This window comes from Scyliorhinus torazame, chromosome 13, assembly GCF_047496885.1.
Source record: "Scyliorhinus torazame isolate Kashiwa2021f chromosome 13, sScyTor2.1, whole genome shotgun sequence".
Classification (NCBI taxonomy): Eukaryota; Metazoa; Chordata; class Chondrichthyes; order Carcharhiniformes; family Scyliorhinidae; genus Scyliorhinus; species Scyliorhinus torazame.
Genome location: NC_092719.1, coordinates 28,707,849 through 28,729,097, shown reverse-complemented (window position 1 = coordinate 28,729,097; position 21,249 = coordinate 28,707,849). Strand labels below are relative to the sequence as shown.

Below are 21,249 nucleotides of genomic sequence, written 5' to 3'. Positions count from 1 at the left end.
TGATGTCAAGAATGAAGGACTTCAGTTACGTGGATAAGTTGGCGAAGTTGGTGTTTTACTCTTTAGATAAGGTTCAGAAAAGATTTGCTCGATGTATTCAAAAGTCATGGGGGTCTAGACAAAGTAGGTAGAGCAAAAACTGTTCTCATTCTATATACAAAAGGATAAAGAAGCAAAGTGCAGAGATATAAAGTGTTTGGCAGCAAAATCAAAGGCGACATGAGTGAGAACCTTTTGAAACAGTGAGCGGTCACAATCTGGAATGCACAACCCTAAAAGGGTGATTCAATCGTGGCTTTCTGAATAAGTATATGAAGAGAAAATATTTGCAGGGTTATGGGGAAAGTGTTGGGGTGTAGGACTAGCTAACTTGCTCTTACAGAGAACTCTCACGTATATAGGACTGAATGGCTTCCTTCTCTGCTGTAACCATTTAATGAATCTTCTGTAATTCCCCAGTCCCCTCCCTGCCTCGGTTATAAATCTATGGGTAAACGGGAATTATTTCCACTGTTTTCTATCCTGTTGCTGTGTACTGATCAGATGTAGTGGTGGAGAATATCACCAAAAGCAGAAACCAAAACTGAAGCACTCCTCATTCATGTTTCAACAGAACATCTGCGAGCCAGGATCAACAAAATGGAACAACATAAGGGGACTGAAGTGTTGGCTCAGGACATTCAGGAGTGCATTCAGGTACAGACATGAGACTTAACTTCTTATCTTCAGAGGCCTGCTGTTCACCTCACTGGGACTATCATCTGTGCCTGGCCTCACTGATGCCTTCACTGCTCCAGGCAGTCTGATGGACAGTACAGTTGGTAGAACTGTAAACATTCTCAGGAGCAGACATAGGTACCTCAAGATTCTGCAAATGGATCAGGAAACCTGTAAAGAAATAACTTGTATTGTATAAATGTGAGATAAATGACTAATTAATTTTTTTTGTGATTTTGGGTCAGATTTAAGTATTGACCAAGTCACCAGGGAGAATCTCCCTGTTTTCTTGAATAGCCCGGATATCTATTATGTCCAACTGAGAGGGTAGATGGGGGCCTCAGTTGGAGTGAGTTGGAGTACGAGAGAGATAATTTTGAGGATGAGTTGAAGTATGAGGGATGAGATTTTTAGGGCGAGTTAGTGCATGAGAGGGATGGGATTTTCTTTTTTAAATTTAGAGTATCCAATTTTTTTTCCAATTAAAGGGCAATTTAGCGTGGCCAATCCACCTACCCTGCACGTCTTTTGGGTTGTGGGGGTGAGACCCACGCAGACACGGGGAGACTGTGCAAACTCCACTCGGACCGTGACCCAGGGCCTGGATCGAACCTGGGACCTCAGCGCCGTGAGGCAGCAGTGCTAACCACTGCACCACCATGCCGCCTGAGGGATGGCATTTTGAATGAGAGTTGCAGTACGAGAGTATAGTAATCCAGAGATGCAGGGTAAGCCCTGAGGACCTGGGTTTGAATCGCACCATGATAGATGGTGGAATTTAAATTCAATACAACATCTGGAATTACAAGTCTAATGATGACTATGAAACCATTGTCATAATAACCCATCTGGCTCACGAATATCCTTCAGAGAAAGAAACCTACCGTCCTTACCTGGTCTGGCCGACATGTGACTCCAGATCCACAGCAATGTGATTCACTCTTAACTGACGTCTGAAATGGCCTAGCAAGCCACTCAGTTGGATTCACCCGCTACGAAGGAATGAAACCGGACTGACCACCTGGCATCAAGCTAGGCATCAGAAGAGAGAATGGTGAACCCATCCCTGTCGACCCTGCAAAGCCCTCCTTACTAATATCTGGGGGCTTGCGCCAAAATTGGGAAAACTGACTGACAGACTAGTCGAGCAACAGCCTGACGTAGTCATACTCACGGAATCGTACCTTTCAGATAACATTCCAGACACCACTATCACCATTCCTGGGTATGTCCTGTCCCACTGGCAGGCCAAACCCAGCAGAGGTGGTGGCACAGTGGTATACAGTCGGGAGGTGTTGCCCTGGGAATCCTGAACATCAACTCTGGACCGCAGGAAGCCTCATGGCACCAGGTCAAATATGGACAAGGAAACCTCCTGCTGATTACCACGCACTGTCCCCCCTCAGCTGAGGGAAAGTTCAGGTAGCAGAATGTTGGATTTCAGTGGAGATTTAGGGTATGAAACAGGTGAGCTTTGACCAGCCTTGTTGCATCTTTACGTTTTCTGATGTTCCTAAGGTTACCCCCAAGTTTAAACTTAGCTTCACTCAATTGGCTTAGGATATAAATGAGAAGTGAATGTTGGGATAGTTGTACCAGACTGCAACGCCAATTCTTGGAGACTGACTTGTGTGTTAACACAGGAAGAAAATGCATTTCAATAAAGCCTCATCACCACATCAGAACATCCCAAAGTCCCATCAATCATCAAATAAAAAACAATGGTATAAAATAAGAGCTTCTGCCTGATGCAGCAGGCAGCGTGTAGGGTAAGGATACTGTGCAGGAAGAGCCCCTTCCAATTTTAATGTCACAGTTAATAGGTTTTCAGTAGGAGAATATGGCTCAGCTTGGCCCAATACTACAGCTGGTTGAACCTGTCTTAGCTTATTAACACAGGGTTATTGGAGGCTGTTTTACTGCATCATATACTGAAACGGTTTTATAATCTGTGGCTGTGCACAAACAGTGACATGCATTCACATGCATAAACACACTTATCAGCACTACCTAAACCCTACCAAAGGCTCCATTAATGTACATATCATTCAATGTGAGTCTCGGCTGTATTGACCAGGAGATTCTAGATTCAATCCCTGATCAGTGCTGTTGGGTGATCTCACTTGGGCACTGTGGTTGGCCATGTCTCCGTGTTCCTCTGACCCTATCAGTATAACCGTTTTAATTCTTTCTCCTTAATGGATTTAACCTAGCTTCCCCTTAAAAGCATCAATACTGTTTGCCTCAACTTCTTCTGGGAACACGTTCCACATTCTCACCACTCTCTGGATTCTTTGCTTTTATTAATGACTATCTTATATTTATGATATTTTTGATCTTCCTCTAAACTTGTGCTATCAATATTTTTCATAATCTCGAGGATCGGTCACCACTCATCATTCTCTTTTCTAATGAGAAGATCTCTAGTCTGTTTAGTCGTGATAGTTCTAACTTCTAGGTTCTAGTATTCTTATATCAGATCATATGCCAATTGGAGAACCAACTGCAAGGGTAGAGAAAGCACAAGCAAAGTTGTCTAAGGATGGAAGGCCTCAGGGAATTTTTTAAGTTGGTAGAAACAAGATTTTACTGTTGTATCCACGTCACCGGACCAGACCGCAATTTATGTTAGGAAACCTGGAGACTCCAATCATTTTCAATTTGTAAAACTGAGGAAAGGATTGTTCGCTCCAAGAATGATTCCACTGACAAATAGGGATATTTTATATCAAAGCAAACATTATTAACACACGAGTGATCACATTAACATCACAGAAAATAACTTTTCAATTAACAGTTAAACAATTCTTAAAATTAAAGGAAACACGTTGACTACTAACTTAACGTCTCTATCTCCAATTAAGCAAAACCCATTACAGGCCAAATGCCACTGGTAAATAAAGTTAGCAAACACTGGGGTACTTGCTGTACTCTTATGTAGAGCTTTCTTGGAAAGACTGCTTGGAGAGAGAGATGCCCTTTCAGGAACAGCCTGTAGATCCTTCTGTCTTTGTCATATTAAAAACTCCTACAGCCAAAACTGCTCGCTACAGACCTGGATCCCCATCCTTACACCTTTATCTCAGATATCCCGTGACCCCCTTACCCAAGTCTAAATTCAATGCCTCAGATTACCTACTCTCCAAGGGAATCTCCAGCAATCATAACAAAGCCCCATTAGGCATCTCTTTGTAAACAATTAAAATGAATGAAGACCGCATCTTTTACGACCTCTTAATTGCAGCTTTAGCAGACACAGAGTCTGGATACCTTAACTTAGGTTTTTAATAATATTACTACAACATAATATATATATATAAACCTTTATTAAAAAGTTCCTACATTCATCACATTCTTCACAAAACCACTCACATCACGTATGGCCTGTGCTTCTGTCCCTCTCTGTTTAGGTTGGAGACACTGACAGCAAATCATTGGACACCATAGCACTGGACCAGTCTGGAGACATTTCACCTGGAGGCACAGGTAATGGATGGTAATTAAACAGAATTGAAGAAGGTATTAACTGTGCTTGAAGAAAAAGGTTGATAGTTATGGGTAGGAAATATCACAGCATCATTTCCACATAGATTTTGCTGTGTCAGACACTGTTAGAGGTGCAAAAGGAAAACAGTCATGAGCTCAAATGTATACTTGTTCTGGTTGCCCTTTGATTGACCCTGGGCTAGGAAAATTAAGAACAGGAGTAGACTATTTGGCTCATTCCGCCAATTCTGGCAAGGGAGCAGCTAAACAAAAAAAAAACCCCAAACAACAGACCTCAGATTACCTATAAGCGATGCGATTAGAGGTCCTCTAGGATAGGTATCGAACCAGATGTTATTTTATTTTATTGGAGATCCCAGCTGGTCACCCAGAATCTTGATGCATACTTTACAGATCCTGGAGGAAAATGCATTGTTCAAATTTCACTAGCTCAGGACTTCCCCCAGTCATTGATAGATTCATTCAATGAAACAGTGCAGGAGGCCATTCAGTCCATCACACCTGTGTTAACTCTGTGAAAGAGCCATCCAGTTAGCCCCACTATTCTACTTTGCCCTATTGCCCTGCACACGTTTCCTTTTCACGTTCCCTTTTGAATCTGATTCCTCCAGCTTTTCAGGCAGTGCATTCCAGATCATATTAATTCATTGTGTGAAAAAAGATTCCCTTCATTTCTTCTCAATTATCTTTGTTCTCTGATTACTCGATTGAAGATCACCTCTTTCTCGATATAGGAAATAAGTAGCACTCTGACTCATACACGTTAGGATCTGATTCCAGAACTAGCCCCCAGACCCTGTCTGGAATGTTGGCTGCAAGAATTCGCCATGAAATACATTTAGACAGACACAATCTGTCCCTGCATAACCTGATCCCAAAGTACAAAACTCTGTTAATTTAGTACTAAACTAGCGATCTCTTCCAGAGAGGCAACTAGACGTAGGTGTGGGAAATGTAAGCAGCCATGTTGACACAGTAAGGTTTCCCTTCCAAGACTTTGCGTGAGGTTCATTGTTGAGTTAAACTGACAGAACTTTATTCTGAATCTGATTGTGATGTACTTGCTCTGGGGGTGTTGATGGAACAGTGTAGCAGGAGCTTTACCCTGTATCTAACCAAGACTACTTGCTGTGCTCGTATTTGCTTGAACATTGTCGAGGAGTTCTATTCTCCAGTATCGACAACTCTGTGGTGAATGTAAACATTTGTTAAAGGCAATTATACTTTTGAAAAGAAAGGAAAATAATGTAAAATGATAATCAGTAGGCTTGTCTGAAAGAGAAGAAAAATGGTTTGTGAGAGACTTGTTGTCAGTACAGCTAACACCCCGATAAATGTTTATTTCCACATAATTGGTATTGAGGACCTTGGTGAGGGATTGTGAAAGTGGACAGGAGAGGTGGAATAATTGCTCAGGTAATTCACTTGACCTCTTGTGTTAATAGATTTAATTGAAGTGAACAGGAATTAGACTGCGGGCCAGCAGATTAATTCACCCTGAAATAACAAGTAGGAAGGATCCTGCAGTCTGTATACAAACAGGATCAGAAGCAGTGCAACTTAGTCCCTCCCCACCCTCCAGCGACCCTCCCCGCCCTCCAGCACCCTGCCCCTCCCCACCCTACAGTGACCCTCCCTGCCCTCCAGCAACCTGCCCCTCCCTGCCCACCAGCAACCCTCCCTGCCCACCAGCAACCCTCCCTGCCCTCCAGCACCCTGCCCCTTCCCACCCTCCAGTGACCCTTCCTGCCCTCCAGCACCCTGCCCCTCTCCACCCTCCAGTGACCCTCCCTACCCTCCAGCACCCTGCTCAGCCCTTTGTTCACAGAACTGTTGGTCCAGCTGTTTTTGTCAGTCCCTGCTGACAGCTGTCTAAAGCTGCAGATCCCTGACAGATGTAAGTTAGAGGCCAAATCCCTGTCATGGGTCATAAATAAAAATAGAAAATGCTGGATAAACTCAGCAAGTAGAAGTGGAGTTAACGTTTCGAGTCCATGTGACTCCTTCTTTGTCAAGGCATTACAAGGGGACATAAATTTAAGGTGAAAGGTGGAAGATATAGGAGGGATATCAGAGGTAGGTTCTTTACCCAGAGAGTAGTGGGGGCATGGAATGCACTGCCTGTGGAAGTAGTTGAGTCGGAAACATTAGGGACCTTCAAGCAGCTATTGGATAGGTACATGGATTACGGTTAAATGATATAGTGGAGATTTATTTGTTCTCAAGGGCAGCACGGTAGCATTGTGGATAGCACAATTGCTTCACAGCTCCAGGGTCCCAGGTTCGATTCCGGCTTGGGTCACTGACTGTGCGGAGTCTGCACGTCCTCCCCGTGTCTGCGTGGGTTTCCTCCGGGTGCTCCGGTTTCCTCCCACAATCCAAAGATGTGCGGGTTAGGTGAATTGGCCAATGATAAATTGCCCTTAATGTCCAAATTGCCCTTGGTGTTGGGTGAAGGTGTTGAGTTTGGGTAGGGTGCTCTTTCCAAGAGCCGGTGCAGACTCAAAGGGCCGAATGACCTCCTTCTGCACTGTAAATTCAATGATAATCTATGATTAATCTAGGACAAAGGTTCGGCATAACATCGTGGGCCGAAGGGCCTGTTCTGTGCTGTATTTTCTATGTTCTATGTTCTATGTAGGTGTTTGGCAAGCTCTTAGCAGCTGTCAGCAACTAACAGTGAAACTTGGTCTTTGGGATCCATTGGGTGGCGAGACTGGGATGTTCCTCGTGTCATGTGGCAAATGGCATACTTTCCAGGATGGTAATGCCCATCAGTGGGCGCAGATCGGAAAGCTGGGTGCTTCCTGCTGCCGACAGTATCCAATAACCACAAGTATTGCAGAGGAAGTTGGAATTTGTGTGAAAATGTGTCTCAATTCGGGGAGAGGAGGAAGTAATAGATAATGGATGGAATGTTTGACTCTTGTTTACAGATCAGACAAGCAAAATGGAGCATCCTCAAGACATTCCTGAACCAGAACAAAAAGCTGCAGAACTGATAGAAGTTCAGGTACAGGTCCCTCCTACTGCAGTTCTTATCATAGCTTCACCCTAATCTATTGCACATTTCCCTCATGGTGCATACACTTGTGCAATCTGTTCTAGCCTTTTATCTTTGCTCAGTAAAAATTGGAATCATCCAGTAATTTAAATTGAACATTTTTGGATTAAGAGTTAATAGTCATACAGACATTTACTTAGTTTTGATATGATTTAAGTTCCTAATTTTATGAATTTCAATTTGGGTCAGTTCATAGCAATCTTGTCTCTGAAGTGTTTCAGAGAGAGACATACTGCATAAATATCAATCTTGATGGGCTTCAACTTTCTAAATTTAGCTTTGGATATCCAACCATTATTCACTTGAAGTTGCTATGGATGTGCCTCCATTGTTTCCACTCCAGCTTTTTACAATGTTTAGATTTATTCATTCTCGAGATGTTGGCATTGCTGGCAAGGTTGATATTTCATTGCCTACCCCCAGTAGCCCTGTGAATGTGATAGTGAGTCTTTGTAAACTGCTAGCCTTTGTCAACTGAGTGACTTGTGAGGTCACTTCAGATGGTAGTTAATAGTCAGGATGTGGGAATAGAGCCAGGTTTAGGTCAATCACGGTAGGGTGAGTGGCAGGCTTCCTGGCCTGAGAGTTGTTCGCACAGCAGCGGTTTAAGCAGGCAGCTAACCACCACCTCAAGGGCAATTCACGATGCTGGCCTAGCCAGCATTGACATTCAACGCTGAATTACCAATGCTGAATTCCCCCACCAGCCAACATCCCAGGAGTTACCATTAAGCAGAAAATGAACTGGATCAGCCGTATAAATACTGTGGCTACAAGAGCAGACTCCTGACTCCCCAAAGCCTGTCCACCATCTAAAAGGCACAAGTTAGGATATGAGGCAATACTCTCCACTTGCCTGGATGAGTGCAACTCCAGCAACACTTGATACCATCCAGGACAAAGCTTCCCGCTTGATTGGCACTCCATCCACCACCTTAAATGTTCACTTCTTCCACCACTTATGCACAGTGGCAGCAGTGTGTATCATCTACAGGGTTCAGTGCAGCAACTCACCAAAGCAACACCTTCCAAACCTGTGACCTCTACCACCGAGAAAATCGAGGGCAGCAGATCGATGGGAACACCACCACCAAAAGAACCACTTCCCGAATTGTGAATTGGACTTTCTGAATTCTCCCTCGGTGTACCCAAACAGGCGCCGGAGTGTGGCGACTAGGGGCTTTTCACAGTAACTTCATTGCAGTGTCGATGTAAGCCTACTTGTGACACTAATAAAGATTACCATAACTATATCACTGGGGCTGGGCCAAATTCCTGGAACTCCCTCCCTAACAGCACTGTCGGTGTGCCTACACCGCATGGATAATCGTGGTTCAAAAAGGCAGTTCATCACCACCTTATCGAGGGTGATTAGGGATGGATGGGCAATGAATGCTGTCCTAGCCAGCGACGCCCACATCCTGGAAGCCAGTTTTAAAAAGTAAATGAAAAATGCACGATTGTACAAGCCTTGCGTGCATCCATGGAGGATGCCGCAGCACTGATTGGTCAATGTGGGGAGGCAGGTGAGAGTTCCTGGGGAAATAAAGCTGAGGTTTCTGAGGGCAGCATGTGGATGGCTTTTGTTGGTCAGGCACCATGTTCTCAGTTTCAGCTGCACAGGAAAGCAGAGCCATGTGAAATCCATGTGCTTCAGGGGAAAAGGAAGGTAGGGGGTGAGTTATCTAACGATGAGTGCTCTTTGACCCCCAACTCCTTATGGCCATTTAAGAGGAAGATTGATGGAATGCTGTAAACATTCTATTCCAAAAAAGGAGACTTTTGGACGTGTGACCAAAAGTTTGGTCAAAGTTTTTGAACGTTTTAAAGGAGCAATGAAAGGTGGACAGAGGTTTGGGGAGGGAATTCCAGAGGCAGGAATCTGGTCAGCAGAGGGTAAGGCTGCCAATGGTCGGCTGAAAGAAGTTGGGGGATGCACAAAGGGCCCTGGCTGGATAGGGCGTTATATTTCCGAGTTCCCCATTGTCTCACAATTACTGAGTGTGTTTTTGTTTGTTTTAATCTAGCACGGTGATACAGAGGCCGAAGAGGGCAGTGACCTCTGTTCTTTACAGAGGACCATCTCCGAAAAAGACAAAGAGCTTGCCACTGTTACACATCAACTGGAAGAAGCTCAAAGGGATATAGTGAGGCTCAGCCAGCAGCTGTTGGACAGGCCGGGAACAGTACTGACAGAAGATGGGGCTTGTTCACTAATACAGGTGCTGGAAGGAAATCAATTTCTGCCTCTGGAACAGATGGTCACGTCAGCAGCTGATAAGAATTTGAATGTTTTGGTAGAGCAGAAGGATGGAAGAAGCTCCATCACGCTAATGGAAGAGAGCTCAAATGCAGGCAGTGAAATGGAGAAAACCACCGTTTCAGTACAAATAGAGGGCAAGAATACCTCTGTCATACAGGTAGAACAAAGGAGCACAACAGTTGTCCATCTGGATGAGAGCACCTTCTCGACCACAGAGGTGTACAGTTCTGGGGAACATTTTGGATATGGTGCTACCTCGCAGGGAGCATTACGAATGGTCTCAGGAAACGAGCAAGGTGGTGAGCTTATAAGTGGTCTCCGTGAGTTTCAAATGGTTGAGAATGAAGACTTTAAGAAACTTCAAGCTCGCATACAGGAACTTGAAAAGAACTTGGAGTCAGTGGAGACCTTGTACAGCAGGCAGCTAGAGGACAAGCAAGAGGAGCTTAAGAGCCTAAATCAGAGAGTTTTGGATGATCAGAAGGAGGCAGAGAATGCAAAAGAAACCATTCATAATCTGAGTTTAGAAACGAACCAGCTTCTTGATCAGATTAAACGATATGATGAGGAATTGTGTGAAATATCTCAACTGAAAGAGAGACTGACAAAAGCGGAGGAAGATGTGGCGCATGAAGAGAAAAAGCGCCTTTTGATTTTGGAGAATACGAGCATGCAGAGCGGTTTGTTGGAAGAACAGCTTCAGAGCGCAGAAAATGAATCCCGGTCAAAAGATGTGAAAATGGAAGCCCTAGAGAAGGAGCTGGATATCATCCAGTGCCGGGCTTCTGAGCAGGAGGAAGAGGCGAAAGGTTTGAGAGGGCGGTTACAAGAGAAAGAAGAAGCAGTTCTGTGCTTGAAGCAGCTCATAACAGATGCCGAGTCCAAAGTTGAGGAGCTCCTCCAGAAGCTGGCCTTCGGGGAGCAGGAATTGACGAGTGTGCAGCAGAGTCTGTCCGAGGAAAGGAATAAAGTTCAACAGCTTCAGAGCAGCCTATCAGGACGGGACGTTGAAATGGCTGAGCTTACCATGAGCATGTCTGAGAAAATGGTCACGTTGAACGAAGACAAGTTTTCACTGGGGAACGAAGTGAAGCGCCTAAAGGAGCAGCTGTTATCGCTGCAAAAAGACCAGGAGGGGAATGAAGACCAGGAGAAACCCGCCGGTGAGACCAATCTGCCCCCTCAGGAGAGAGACCTCCAAGATAACACCGCCGGGTTTGAAATGTTGCTCAAGGAAAAGGACGGATTGGAGAAACAGGTGGAAAACCTGAAGAAGGAGAACGAACAGGTGAAAAGAAAACTGCAGGCTGCTTTGATAAAGAGGAAGGAGCTTTTAAAGAAAGTGGAGGAAATGAGCCGGGAAGCACAGAATAAAGAACTGCAGGCAGACGAACACTTGGCACCAGCATATGAAACAGAAGGTGGTGACCTAGTACCTTCAGAGTCAGTGAGACCACTTAACGAAACACAAACCCAGGGTCCACAAACTGTTGACCTGATTAGGGAAGTCGCTGAAAAAGAAAGTGACTTGCAGAACATGAACAAAACGCTACAAGATCAAGCAGCTAGTGTTAGTCAACTTCAGAATTTGGTAGACGGCCTGAGGCAAAGCCTGCAGGAGAAAACAGATCGTGAGAGTGCTCTGGAGGCTGATCTATTTGCCAAGCAGTTAACTATTGAACAGCTAACGTCACGGCACGAGGTGGATCAGAAATGTGTGGAACACGAGCGCACTGAAGCAGATTCCAGTCAGAATGTGGCGGAGCCCATCGCCGCAATGGAAGGATCGGTAAAAGGCAGTCAAACTGAGCTGGAGTGTAAGCTTTTCACCCTGGAGCGAGAGAAAGATCAGCTGCAGAAGAAGCTTGAGGAGGCTGTGAGTTCACGCAAGGACATGACGAAAAAGGCTCAGGAGAAAACCAGACATCACAGGGAACAAGCGAAACAACAGAAAGAGGAATATAAAGCCCTGCTGGAGAATTTCAACGAACAAAATCACGAGAAAGCGAGCATCTACGAGGAGCTTGCAAAAGTGAAAGAGCAGCTACGGCTGTTGGCAGAGAAGCCTTCTGCAACCGTGGCATTGCAAGCGGCGAATGTACTTCAGGGTAACCCTGAAGAGATAATTGTCCCAGGGGAGAATCAGCAATTAGGCTGGAGCATGGAGCGGGTAGGTTCCTCAAAAATAGAACCGGTTCAGACATTGATTGACCTATCAGAACCAAGAGGCGATGATCTCTTGGTGGCACGGTTAAAAGAAGAGCTCCAGAAGGTACAGGACGAGAGGGATGGACTTTCTTTAAAATTGCAATATTTGACACAACTTGAGCAAAAAACAAGGGAAGAATCGACGGAGTCTCTGGATCAAATTACTGAGCTGCAGAGTACCCACCATCTTGAGAAGGAGGAGTTACTTAAAGAAGTTGACATTCTGAAGAAAAGATATCAAGACATGGAACTTAAGTCGGCTTTAGAAGAAGCCAGGGCCGAAAGTTCTGCCTCCGAACACGTAGCCACACTGAAGAAGGAATATGAGGAATTAAAGGGTGCCTTACAGAAGAAGGATGAAGAAGTAGAACATTTTAATATCCAGTTGAAGGAAAAAGATGCATGCCTCAAAAACCTGCAGCAGAAGATGTCTGATGAGGAAGACCTTGTCCGAGCTTTGCAGACTCAAATAGAAGTGCAAGCAAAAGAGTTTGAAGAACAGAGCACGCGCCTCCAAACGGAGATCCTGGAAACTCAGCAGAAGCAGGAAGAGGATGCTGAAGAGGCCAAGTCCAAACAGCAGATACAGAGAAAATTGCAAGCTGCCCTGATCTCGCGTAAGGAAATTTTGAAAGCAAATAAGTTACTGAAGGAAGAGCTGACTTCTGTAACGGCATTGAAAGAAGAATTAAACAGTAAGGTGGGGGGAATGGAGAAAGCTACCGAAGACCTGAGGCAGGACAAAGAAGACTTGCTGGCAAAAATGTTGAATCTCCAGGAGCAAAAGGAAAAATTAATCACAGAAGTGAATAAGTCGCTGACTGAAAAGCAGGATCTCAGTGCTTCATGCGAGAGCTTGAAGCTGGCGATAGAAGGAGTTACACAGGAAAAAGAAAGCTTACAGCAGGAGATTGAGTCCTTGAAAGGAGAACAAGTTGCTGAGAGTTCAGAGTGGCAAAGCAAACACCGAGACCTCCAGAAGGAATACGAAACCCTCCTACAGTCCTACGAGAACGTTGGCAGTGAGACTGAAAGGATGAGTCGTGTACTGGATGTCAGCAAGCAGGAGAAGCAGGAGCTGCTCTGTCGGATTCGACAAGCCGAGACTCAGAAACTGGAAGTAGAAAAGCAACTTCTGGGGGCTGTCCAGGAGCAGGAGGGAATGAAAGAGAAAATGAGGAAGTTTGCTAAGTCGAAGCAGCAGAAAATTATGGAGCTGGAGGAAGAAATTGATAGGTTTCAGTCAGAACAGCCTGAAATAAGAAACCAGGTTCAGCCCTCTGACTCAACAGAAAGTCAGCTTCAGGAGGAGCTGCAGAAAGCAAAGAGGGAAACTGAAGAGGTGATGAATGAAGTGGTGACGTTAAAAGCTCAACGGGATGCTTTGGACCTCGAGACTGATACACTGAGACAGCAGCTGAAGGATATTTCCAAGAAACTGGATGTAAGTCAAAAAGAATTGGAAACAAATCAAAACAATGTCATTCAAGAACAGGAAATCCAGATGAAAGAAACGATTGTTGCATCCCTTGCAGTAGAAGTTAAACAAGAGTCCAGCAACAAATTGGGTTCTTCCGCAGAGTCAACAGCAGCCCATGTCTCCCCTGAGGGCCCACAAGAGGTCCCCGATCCCGGTTTCCTTGGTGAAATTACCAGGTGCAGACAGGAACTGTCACAACTGACAGAAAAACTGACACACACAGAAACTGACAAACAGACGGTAGAAGATGAGGTGCATGAATTGAAGAAAGCGAGTCAACTTTTGAAAAGTGAGAAGGAAACTTTGGAAGAACAATTGGCTAAAGGTCAGGACAAATTCAAACTGCTGCGTGAGTCTGCCTCTAAGCTGGAGCAGGATAACCACCAGATGAGGCAACAAGTAGAGGAGTTAAAGAAGGAGAAAGCAGCTGCAGTGTCGGATAAAGATGACCTTGAAGAGCGATTGATGAATCAGCTAGCAGAGCTGAATGGCAGCATTGCCAATTACCAACAGGAATCAAAAGACAACAGCGACAAGGTTTCATGCCTCGAACTAACTGTGAAAGACCGTCAGAAAGAGATGGACATGCTAGAAGAAGAGGTGAGGCAGCTCAAGAGTGAGAAGGCAGAAACTGCAGCCAAATTGCAAAAGAACTTTGAAGAAAAAGTCAAGTCCATGCAAAGGGGAAAAGAAGGCCGAAAGGTCCACAACAAGGAACTGCAGGAGTTGCTTAAGGTCAAACAGCAAGAGATCAAGCAGCTGCAGAAAGATTGCATCCGGTATCAAGAGAAGATCAGTGATTTGGAGAAGACCACCAAGGCACTCAAATTTGTTCAGCAAGAAACTCAGAAGAACTTGGATGCCGCGAGAAAGGAAACAACAGCAAAAATGGAGGATTGCAAGAAGACTGAAGCAGAGTTGTTTTCCTGCAAAGTCCGACTCGATGATACCCAAAGTGAAGCAGCTCGGATCCAGGCAGACAACTTGAAACTGAAAGAAGAACTCCAGACCAGGGAAGTAAAGGCCCAAGATCAAGCCAGCAGCTTGGAGGAAGAGCACAAGAGAAGACTTAACCTGGAAAAAAATGAACATAGAAAGCAGCTAAGAAATATGCAAGAGAAATTGGAGCGTTTGGAGCGTGAGAAGAAGAATGCTGAAGATTCTATTGGTGTGCTGAATGACATGATGGAGAAGATGAAAGTGGAAAATAACAAAATTCAGGCCGACTTTAATGAAAATTTGGCAAAGCTGGCAGCCTTCACTCGGAGTATGTCCTCTTTGCAGAATGATCGTGATAGAATCATCGACGAGTCCAAGAAATGGGAAATCAAGTTCAATGACGCGATCTTGAAGAAAGAGGAAGACATCAGGGAGAAGGAAGACAGCTGCAATGAGCTGAAGGAGCAGCTAAGACAGGCCTCTATTCATAGCGAGGAACTGGAAATCCATCTTTCCAGGTAAAGTGGGAATGTTTGAGGGGTTCATCACTTGGTTTATCCTATGGTTGGGGCATCTCACTCTCTGACTGTGCTCTGCAGAAAGTCACGGGCGGATGGCCCATGGTTCCCAAATGTGTGTGGCTGGCAAGCAAGGCTGCTCAGAAGATTGTCCCTTTTATTCCTTAATTTAGGTTAAATACCAAGAGACCAGTTCAGCTACTGCCCCAAATACAAGGAAGGTGAAAGTTTCAGCTACCATTGGTCTCTCTTCCTCTCATAAACTTGCAAATTCAATCTAATCCACTACGACTTGATTTTTCTCAGTCCCTCCTACTAACTTAATATCCACTCCCTCCATCGCCAGCACACTGGCGATGAGGTGTATAATCTGCAGCAATCCGCCAGGCTTCTCCAGTAACTAACTCCGGCCTGACAAATCTGTGTTATTCATCACTTAGGACAAGAACAGCAAGCGCATGGGAACACAGACACCTCCAGCTTCCCCTCAAAGTCACACACCTTCCCTTCTAATGCCTACATTCCAAGAACAGATATTTAATAAAAGTAATTGCAGTCTTGCTGATGTGCTGTGCGATGAACCTTTGTCCTTCATCCAAATTGTAGGAATATATAGAACTGGGCATTCCTGACATTCACAAGCTCTTTTACCCACAAATGTGCAATTTAGGTGGGATTACGGGGATAGGTGGGGAGTGGGCCTAGGTAGAGTGCTCTTTCAGAGGGTCAGTGCGGACTCAATGGGTCGAATGGCCACCTTCTGCACTGTAAGAATTCATACCCCCCTGTCAAATTTTCTATCAGACGTTTGGTGAATTATTTCTCCTATTCGTTTCTTCTGCAATGACCAGCACTATGAACATATGGCCCGTCGAGTCAATCAATACTATCATGGTTTATTTTATTTTGGACTTGTTCTATAATCTATAAACTCCCTTCTCCCACCCATTCCCCATATCCCTTAATTCTCTGCGAGACCAAAAATCTGTCTATCCCAGCCTTAAAAAGTATTCAACAATGGAGCATCCACAATGCTCCGAGGTAAGAGAATTCTAAAGATTCATATTTAGAGTGAAGTAATTTCTTCTTACCTCAATCCTAAATGATTCAGAAAACTCCAGAGAATATAAGCCCAATTTACTTGACCTTTCATCATAGGACAGCCCCCCTCCATCCCATGTATCAATCTACCGAACCTTTGCTGCACCGTTCCCAATGGAAGTATACCCTTTTTTAAATGTTGAGACCACAACTGGACACAGAATTCCAGACGGGGTCTCAGTAAAACCTTGTGCGACTGTAGCAAGCTTTCTATATTCCTGTACTACAATCCCCTTGCAATAAAAGCCAACATGTTATTTACCTTCCTAATTGCTTGCTCTACCTGCAAGCTAACTTTGTGTGTTCCTTGTACAAGCATAACCAACTCTCTTTGAAACTTCAACACTAACAAGATTCTCCCTTTTTAAAAAATATTCTGCTTTTCGACTCTTATGACCAAAGTGAGCAACTCCACACATCCCTGTGTTATACTCCCATCAGCCACCTTGTTGCTATGGACTGTGGCCCTTCACGTATGTTACTTCACTAAATGTGAATCACTCCAGAGATGAGCACAATAGGAAATTTAGCACATATAAATGTACTCCTGTTTTTGGTGAGATCTGTCCACTGTTTTAATATTTTAAAATAGCCCACTTTCTCCAGTTTGATAAATGGCAAACCCTTGTAGAAGAGTCTAGGACCAGAGGGCATAATCTCAGAGTGAGGGAACACCCATTTAAGACAGAGATGAGGAGGAAGTTCTTCTCGCAGAGGGTAGTGAATCTGTGGAATTCTTTACCACAGAAGGCTGACAGACAGATTTTTAATCAGTAAAGAAATCGAGGGTTATGGGGATAAGGTAGGAAAGTGGAGTTGAAGATTATAATTTCAGACCAATAATGATTTAATTGAATGGTGGAGCAGACTCAATGCGCTGAATGGCCTACTCCTGCCCCGACATCTTATGGTCTGAGCCAAAGCCTGATGTAATCATCTGTAAGAGAGGCAGTGGCGTAATGGTATTGTCACTGGACTAGTAATCCAGAGACCAGGGTAATGCTCTGGGGACATAGGTTCGAATCCCACCATGGCAGATGGTAGAATTTGAATTCAAGAAAAAAATATCTGGAATTAAATATCTAATGATGATCATTGTTGATTGTTGTAAAAGCCCCTGGTTCACTAATGTCCTTTCGGGAAGGAAACTTGCCATCCTTACCTGGCCTGGCCTACATGTGACTCCCACCCCACAGCAGTGTGGTTGACTGTTAAATGCCCTCAGTAATGTGCAACAAATGCTGGCCCGACCAGCGACGGCCACATCCCGTGAACGAATAAAGAAAAAAAACATGTAAGCAAAGAAGTTTACTTTATTTGGAACAGAATTTGTTTAATGTTGGTTGGTTTTGATGAGCTCAGATAGTTCAGAGAGACATCAAGGAGACTGTGTTTTCCTTTTGGACAGGGGAGGGGGAAGATGAAGTCAGAGTGGTCACTGTGGTCTGACTCCGTGATCCTAGTTTGTGTTTTATAGAGTGCAGAGGGTAGAGTCCTGCGGGGTAATGAACTTGTAAATTTGTTTATAAGTTGGCTTTGCTGCCAGACATAAATATTGTGGATTGATTTCAGATTGGAGGGCAGTGAGCAGGAATGGGAATCAAAATTCAAGTCGGAAGAAGAGTTTCACAGGAAGTTGCTGAAAAAGGTTGAGGATGAAAACCAGCAACTCTTCTCAAAGTCGGAAGAATTCCAGAAGCTCCACAAGGATTCCCAAAACGAACTATTGAAGCTAACGGAAGAAGCTAAGAACCTGCGGGAACAGATTGCCCATTTGACCAGCTCCCTCGAGAAGTGCGAGAAAGCCAAAGGTGACCTGGATGACAGCCTGAGGCAGCGAGAGGCAGAGGTGCAGAATTACCTGCTGACCTGTGAGCAGCTCCACTCTGACCTCCAGAGCTCCAAATCGTTAACTGAGAAGCTGCACAAAGAGACTGGAGAAAAGGAGGAGAAGATCGTTTCGCTCCTGGCAGCTAAGGAGGAGGCTGTTGCCAACGCCATCAGCGAAGCCCAGCAACAGCTTGCTGAGGAAGTTGGGCAATGGGAAAGCCGCGTTCAAAGGGTGGGAGAGGAGAAATCGGAGGGAGAGCAAGCAATCCGAAAGCTGCAGAAAGAAACTGAAGATCTGGATGACAAGCTGAAGAAAACGGAAGAGGAGTTGAAGCAGCAGAAGATAAAGCTGGAGTCTTTTACAAAATCCATGGCCTCCCTCCAGAATGACAGGGACAGAGTGCTGAGTGACTACAAACAACTCGAACAAAAACACATCGAGGTGATTGTAGAAAAAGATAGGCTGATTCAGGAGGCCGCCACTGAGAATAACAAACTCCGGAATGAATTGAGGAGCCAACAAGGGCAGAAGGATGATTTGAACTCTGAAAACGCTAAACTCAATGCACAGCTCATACAGTACAGGGAGGATCTCAACCAGGTGATTTCAATGAAGGATTCTCAGTACAAGCAGTTCCTAAACACTCAGCTCGAAAGATTTAAAGAGTTGGAGAATGAGAAGACTGACATTGAGAAGGTGTTGAAAGAAGTAGAGGACGGTTCAGAGGAGCTCAGTCAGGAGAACAAAGCTCTAAAGGGAGAGAAGCAGATTCAGACCGAACAATTGCAGTTGGCAGAGAAAACCATGGGTGAACTGAAGGACGAAGTGGCGAGGTTAACAATTGGTGGGCCTGTTCAGGTGCTTCAGCGACAGTTGGATGAGAAGGTAGGAGAGGTGGAAAAACTGGCCTCTAGTCTCTCCTCCGCTCAGGAAAAAGTGGCCGAGCTCGAGTCGAAAGTGGTCACAACCGAGGAAGAAACTGGACAACGGCTCCGTGCCACTGAAGTCAAGTATGCAAAGGAACTTGAAAGTTTGCAACATAATGCTGGCATCATGAGAAATGAAACCGAAACGGCGGAGGAGCGAGTGGCCGAACTGGCGAGGGATCTCATGGAGACCGAGCAGAGATTACGGGAATCAATTGAAGAGGGTGAGCAACTCAAGGCACAGAATCTGTCTTTTGGGAAAGCCATGAGTTCCTTGCAAGTGAACCGAGACCATCTCCTGGTGCAGCTTGAGGAGTTGCAGCAAAAATACACATCTGAGTTAGAGATGGAGAAGAGCAGGAGTGAAGGTTTGCGCCAAGAGCTAACCCAATCTGAAACCAATTGCCATAACCTGGCAGAAGAGAAGGATGGTCTGTTCTCCGAGCTTGCAGCTGTGAAGAACAGCACCATCGAAGACAACCTGCGGGCCCGCATCGATGAACTCAGCAAGCAGCTGTCTTCCAAACAACAGGATGTGCATGATTTGACGTTGGAATTAGAAGGCTCAGCCAATCAGCTAAAAGCATTCTCCAAGACTGTGACAACACTACAAGATGAGAGGGACAGACTGATGGACAAAGTAGCCAAAAGCAAAAAGGTTCATGAAGTTAAGCAGGGCTCTGCATCGACCCCTTCAATATCAAGCGAAGTGCAGAGTCTGAGAAATGCTTTATCTTCGTTGCAGAATGACCGAGATAGACTGGTAAATATGATTTCTGTCACTCTACAGTTTTACATTAAGACTTCTATTAAGACCCTATAGATTGAAAATGTATATTTTGTCGATTCCTTCTTTATGCTTTACCTCTCAGCTACCTCCCATGCCTGTCGCATCAAGTTCAGTCAGCACATCACAGTGCACGCTGGCCTTCATTGGCTCCAAGTCCAACAAAGCCTTGATTTTAAAATTCTGATCCTCGTGGCCAGATCCCTCCATGGCATCATCACCCTCATTCTGGCGAAACAAAATGTCCTGCGGGACTTCAGAGAGACATTATCAAACAAAATTTGACACTGAGCTACACGAGATATTGTGATGGGTGACCAAAAGCTTGGCCAAAGGGTGGACTTTAAATGAGCGACTTTAAGGGGGACTGGAGTGGGGAGGTTTAGCGAGGGAGTTCCAGGACTTAAGGCCCAAGTAACTGAAGACGCAGCTGCCAATGGTGGAGCGATTAAAATGGGGGATGTGCAAGAGGCCAGAAGGAGAGAGACAGAGGAGTGAAGTTAAAGGAAGTCCTGGAGTTAGCGAGGGAGAATCTAAGAAAATACGTCAGCTACTTATCATGTTAAACATTGTGAAGGCATTTGCAAACATTTGATAATTACTGTAACATTTTTTAAGCTAATTCTCAGGATGTGGATGCTGCTGGCAGAGCTGGTGTATTCCTGTCCATCCCTCATTGCCCAGTGAAGATGGTGATGAGCCATCTTCCTGAACTATAACCTTATTTTGCTGATTAAACGTGAAATTTATGACACAAAGAATTATAAAATTGTGACAGCAGAGGCCATTCAGCCCATCATTTCTGTGCTGGCTCTCCAAAAGAGCAATTGACCGAATGCCAACTTCCATCTCCTCCCCCCCCCCCCCACCCCACCCTCCCCACACGTTTTTACTTTTCAGATAGTGATTCAATTCCCTCTTCGATGCCTCGATTGAACCTGCCTCAACCACAGTCTCAGGCACTGCATTCCAGATCCTAGCCACTCGCTGCGTGAAAACATTTTTCCTCATGAAACAAATGCCAGGGATTACTTTCCACACAACTCACACAATCTCTTTCTACTCAAGTCAGCTTCAGGCAAAGAAATAAAACCTGGAAATACAGAACTGCAGCTATGTAATGTCAAAAGTGGAAGGAGTAGAAGAGAGATCAGGGTGGTTCAAACTGTCATAGCCAGGTGACTCCAGGCTTGTGTTCTACAAAACTAGGCTGTGGGAGGAATGGAACACGTTGCCAAGCCCCTTTCTGACTACAGTACTGGGGGTTCTGTACTCTGACACTGGAAGGAAACGTCACTACTATGCTGTGGAGACCAACACTTTGACCCCTGCGCCGTAAGACCCCAACTCAATCCACTACTGTGCTGGTGTTCTGCCCTGTATGCCCCAATCCACTGTAAGGTGATGGGGCTCCGCACTGTGCCCCAGGTCCACTGCTGTGTTGGGGCCCCACATTGTGTATCCCTGTCCACTGTACTGCGCTGTGGTTCTGCACTGTATCCCCCAGTCCACTGCACTGTGTTCCACTTTCCTAATTCTGGTTGCAGCTGAAGGAGATGAAGAGCCAGCAGCAGTACGTGCAGACTGGGGAGGAGGCAGCTGAAGTGTCACAGCTCCAGGCGCAGCTTGAAGGCCAGGACCGACAGATAGCCGATTACCAAGAGACCCAGGAGCAACTGAAGAAGGAGAACAATGCATGCCGGCGCGAGCTGGAACAGCACAGGTTGATATTTAATTGTTGATTTTCAGTCAGTTTGTATTTTTGGCTGCCACTTGCCTTCACCAGGATTGGTCATTCTCGAACTCTGTCTAATGACTGCTGGCTCAATATCCGAGCCATGAGCAGCCAAACATCTCCCAAATGGCTGTTGTACACAATTTGCATTTGTATAAGCCTCAAATCCTCTT

At 45.1% G+C, this 21,249-nt stretch overlaps 1 protein-coding gene across 1 annotated transcript in view; it reads left to right on the top strand.

Moving 5' to 3' along the window:
- Positions 1-21,249, top strand: part of LOC140387913 (golgin subfamily B member 1-like) — a 71,606-nt gene that overhangs the window by 23,885 nt on the left and 26,472 nt on the right. Inside the window, exons 11-16 of the mRNA XM_072471221.1 lie at positions 614-696; positions 4,128-4,203; positions 7,161-7,237; positions 9,316-14,696; positions 17,370-19,317; positions 20,889-21,064. Coding sequence (XP_072327322.1) covers positions 614-696; positions 4,128-4,203; positions 7,161-7,237; positions 9,316-14,696; positions 17,370-19,317; positions 20,889-21,064 — 7,741 coding nt within the window. The remainder of the gene's footprint in view (positions 1-613; positions 697-4,127; positions 4,204-7,160; positions 7,238-9,315; positions 14,697-17,369; positions 19,318-20,888; positions 21,065-21,249) is intronic.